Below are 5,071 nucleotides of genomic sequence, written 5' to 3'. Positions count from 1 at the left end.
CAGCTTAAGAAAAATGTTAGTTCCACTGGTTATGCAATTTAAACTCATATCATGAAGTAGAAAGCAATGACTCCAAATATGTAAAGGAAAAAATTCAGCTTAAGAAAAATGTTAGTTCCACTGGTTATGCAATTTAAACTCATATCATGAAGTAGAAAGCAATGACTCCAAATATGTAAAGGAAAAAATTGCTTAAGAAAAATGTTAGTTCCACTGGTTATGCAATTTAAACTCATATCATGAAGTAGAAAGCAATGACTCCAAATATGTAAAGGAAAAAATTCAGCTTAAGAAAAATGTTAGTTCCACTGGTTATGCAATTTAAACTCATATCATGAAGTAGAAAGCAATGACTCCAAATATGTAAAGGAAAAAATTAATATCTACACTTGTTTTAAATCAGTCTTCCACTACAAAAAGATTAAACAAGATGGCTTTTTTGTATTATACTTACCTGACAAAGTTGGAGTCGTGTTAACAGCTGTTTGCACTGGATGAAAATATTTACATGAATCTCCATACTTGCAATTTCCCTGTAATTATGATAATGGCCATCCAAAAAACTATAACAAGATAAATCATGTAATGCAATAAACTTGTAGGAATTCACAAATAAGTAGGTAAGAAATAAGGCAAAAAAAGAGAATACGACCATTCTTACCATAAATGAGCTCTAAATCAACAAATTAATAAATTTTAAAGTGATTAATTGCAACCAAACAGGATAGTATAATCACGTCAACTACTTCACTTAAAAAGTTTAAACTGATAGACAATAAGCTAGCAATTTTGGGCTTTGTGCCACATGGAAAAGTCATAATCTAAACATGACTCACTCGAACAGGCATTACAAATGTGAATGAAAATTGAATTTGTAAATAATGAGATTCGAGTCTAAAACCTCATTAAATCTAGTGCGCTAAAGAAAATGTCTAAAGGTCACAGTTTGTGGATTATAGTGCATAGTAGCAACTTCTTTCTACAAAACCAAATTCTAGCTCGAGAGCTTCTTCCCCACTTCTGTTTTCAAAACGAACCAAACATGTCAGAATAAAATGAAATACATCATCATCTATGCCTTTTTGAACAAAACAGAGTCCATGGACTTGAAGCTGGTTTGAGATGGTTCTGTAAAAACTTTGCCAAAATCTTTCTTTCGATATTTCGTTTGACATTATCCTTCTAAATCAGTGTAGTTCACGTCCAATAAATCTGTAGGCAGTTAGATGCTTGCCTTGGAAATCTAATAACAGAAGTTACACCTTGAAGGTTGAAGAAGCTCAACGAGCTTCTATAGGTCTCACTCAAATCTTAGAAATGGTAAGTGAAGCGCTTCCAAAATAAATGGTAAAATTCTCAGTTATGATTCACAACTACTATTGTCATATGACTTCTATTGCTAAGACCACATTTTTTATTTTTCTATAACTGATGAAAGTCTTGTTTACCATGCTAAGGTTTATCTTTATTTACTTTACCAAATTTTGTTTCCTCAAAAAATATTGATTGTGTCATATTTAAATGTTGTTGTCATCTGTCTCTCATTCGATATCCATCATTTTAGATGGTCGTACTGCTAGGAAAAATGAAGGACAATCATTCTAACTAAGGGCCAGTTTGGCAACATCCGAAAACGTGACAAGGATTGATCCTAGTCCCATTCTAGAAAGAACCTTGTCTAGTAAAAACTGGATCAGTCCTCCTAAAACCATTCTTTATATCCACCCCTCTCATGGATCAAAAGAAGACTAATTTATCTCAATTTTGATTAGGATCAATCTTGACCCAGTTTTGAGGAGTTTGCCAAACTGACGCTATAGAGCATTATTGGGTGGAAATAGATCTGGCAGCATGATGATTATCATACTTGTAGAACATCAACTTGATATTTGTGTGATTGAAATCTTGTCTTATCGTTTTGAAGAAAGATGTGCTCCACGAAATCAATAGTGATTGCATGTATCTTCATCACTTGACCGCACCATTAATTTTAATTTGATGAAGTTTTTAGGTAGTTTGAGAGGACATCAATTAAAGGTATCATATATTCACTTAGTACTTTGAAGAGAAATGAATAATAGTTACACTGGTATAGTGGTCAAATACTCACTGTAGGGTGCAAATAAATGCTACCCACATCCTCCCTTCATGTGGCTTTCGGTAGGACAAAGAGATGGTATTATGGATGAAGACTTTGATTTAGCTCCTACTCTCACATCTTTTAAATGTCATGATCAATGTAAGCTTTCTGATCATAGTAAATTGATTGGCAATGACACTTTTCCTTTTCTTTCTTTTTATTTTTTTATTTTGCATAAGGGGTTGTTATTTTGCAGTAGGGGTTGTCATTTTGCATCCACTATTTTTCTGATCATAGTAAATTGATCGGCAATAACCCTTTTTCTTTTTTCTTTTTTTTTTCTTTTTTTTTTCTTTTTTTGAGAAAGGATTGTCATACTTGTAAAATATTAACTCTATCTTAGTGTGATTGAAATCTTGTCTTATCATTCTGAAGAAAGATGTGCTCCACGAAATCAATAGTGATTGCATGTATATTCATCACTTGACCGCACCATTAATGATACTTTGATGAAGTCTTTAGGTAGTTTGAGAGGACATCAATTAAAGGTATCATGATATTCACTTAGTACTTTGAAGAGAAATGAACAATAGTTACATTGATATAGTGGTCAAATACACTCTGTAAGGTGCAAATAAATGCTAGCCATGTCCTCCCTTCATGTGACTTTTGGTAGGAAAAAGAGATGGTACCTATGGATGAAAATTTTGATTTAGCTCAGTGTCACATCTTTAAATGTCATGATCAATGTAGGTTTTTTGATCAGCAATGACACTTTCCCTATTTTTTTGCAGAAAGGGTTGTTAGTTTGCATCCACTATTCCATAAATCTCTTATAAAACAAAGTGTTGGACAAGACACAAGCTATAATGCATATTAGACTAGGCAAAACTCTTACATTCAAAACCAATATATCTATCTTTAGGTGCAATTAGAACTGTGTGACATTTCATAAATTTTTTACCCTTCTTCCTAGAAAATGTTTCATTAAGCAGTTATGCGAAATGCCAGAGCCTGCATGTTGCTGCCCATCTAGAGCAAATAAAATGTCTTCATGTGCTAGTGTATGCTAATAACAAAAATAATAGACAAATCTATAGTTATATAATAGAATGTCTTCATGTGCTAGTGTATGCTAATAACAAAAATAATAGACAAATCTATAGTTATATAAGAGTAAGAATCTCAAAGATACAGATGGTTTTCATTAGATAAGTTTTGCCTAATTTTTCCCCCCATCAAAAGTAGTTTAACTAAACAAAATAAGTTAAATATCAACTCAAGGAGTAAAGAGAGAGTAATGCACATTCTTTTATTAGCTAAAAAGAATCAAGATGGACATCTAAGATGGGCTGGGCAGTGTTAGGTTGATGTTGTGTCGACCTGATATGGCTTCATAATAAGAGGGTTCATAATTCATAGTTCATGGTGAGATATTGCTTATCAGTTCTTAGCTATATTCTCACTCATTATCTTGGAAACACAGCATAACATTTCATGTTAAAATAAGTACTCAACTAAGAACGATCATGTTTGTCCGAAGCTTACCTTCAACCAAGAAGATGAGAACAAATGAAAGATAGTTACAAATCAATAATATGTTGATCAGGTTGTTATCTCCAATCAAGAGGACGTGCAAATGTGGATAGACACAAATCAAGATTTACTTAATATTTTTGTTGAGATTTGTGGTAGCAAATTTATTCTCTTATTCATAAGTTGTCATATGTAACAAAACACTGCCTATTTATAAATACATACACATCTCCTCTCCAAATCATTCAAATAGAGATCTCTCAATCTCTATGGAATCAAATGAGCTTAGATTCTTTCATCCATTTTCCAATATACCTCAATGGGTCCCTCTGCCTATATTTCATCTCTCTTATATCTATCAACGGAATTGGAGATAGCATGATCTATAATTAGCCAAGTAAAATGTACCAACATCCTTGAATCCATTAGAAAATATTACCCATACTTTGAATAGAGTACTATATGTGATAGTTGTCTTTGATCTGTCATCATACTCTTGGTTGGAGATAAGATCAACTTGATTAACAAAATCTCTGATTTGGACTTAATTTATGTGCTCATCCTCTTGACTAGAGAAAAAATATTGACAATCAAGCCTAAGCACCCACTAACACTAGGTAATTTCAATCTCATAGCCAAGTCTAGTTGTTCTCAAAATATTCAAATAATAATCTCTAATTGTTTCCTCAAATTCCAGCTCTATATTGCCTATTTCCTTCAAGCAGTTATCAACTTCATAATCAGCAACAAATTCCATTTTTTTATTCATCCACCACTCATCCCCAAGCAATTCCATTAGCTCAAATAAAAGAACTAAGACAAAAGAAATTAATAATAAGAAGAAGGTTTAGAGCATCACCGTACGGACAAAGTGATGGCAAACTCCGAGCTGGAGTGGACCACCATGCGGACCTAGAAGGAAATTTTGAGAGTTGAGTTAGGGTTAGGGTTAGGATTAAGGTTAGGGTTTTGGGTTGTTACCTTTGAAGGAATCGTACCATTGGGCACGAGCGCGCTGGTGTTGAGAGCCGGAGAGGTGCCGCTTACGAGCAAAATGAGTGTCTTGGAACTGCTTGTCACAGTAATCACAGTAGTACTTGCCCAATGGCATCTTCCTGCTTGTGTTTTATTACTGAGGGAGGAGTAGGATCACATGAGATCACAGGAAATCGCTAAAACAAGTAAGAGTGATTTTGTCATTCTAATCCTTAATTCTTGGAAAGACAAAGACTAAATAGCACTTAAATACCCTACAGTTTCACCCCTTCAGCATTGATATACCCTAATGATGTGTTTGGATGGAGGGTAGAGAAGGGAAGGGGATGACAAATTTGAGTTTAACATTGTTTGGGAGTTTTATTGGGAGGGTAAAGGAGGGGAATGATGGAAATTTTTACACTAAAATCTTACACCCCAAATTTGGGGGTAAAGGAGGGGAAGGGAAAATTGAAAAGT

The 5,071-nt window shown here is 33.8% G+C and overlaps 1 protein-coding gene across 2 annotated transcripts in view; it reads right to left on the bottom strand.

Moving 5' to 3' along the window:
- LOC109848370 (zinc finger CCCH domain-containing protein 3) overlaps positions 1-5,012 on the bottom strand; it is a 15,816-nt gene extending 10,804 nt beyond the window's left edge. Inside the window, exons 1-3 of one of the 2 annotated variants that reach the window (XM_020417830.1) lie at positions 4,598-5,012; positions 4,476-4,528; positions 455-533 (exon numbers count right to left, since the gene is read on the bottom strand). In XM_020417830.1, coding sequence (XP_020273419.1) covers positions 455-533; positions 4,476-4,528; positions 4,598-4,727 — 262 coding nt within the window. In that variant the 5' untranslated portion in view covers positions 4,728-5,012. The other variant, XM_020417829.1, reaches the window with a different exon arrangement.

The sequence above is a fragment of the Asparagus officinalis genome, chromosome 7, assembly GCF_001876935.1.
Source record: "Asparagus officinalis chromosome 7, Aspof.V1, whole genome shotgun sequence".
NCBI classification, from domain to species: domain Eukaryota; kingdom Viridiplantae; phylum Streptophyta; class Magnoliopsida; order Asparagales; family Asparagaceae; genus Asparagus; species Asparagus officinalis.
The sequence above is the reverse complement of the archived record's forward strand: the minus strand, read 5'-3'. Positions and strand labels throughout refer to the sequence as shown.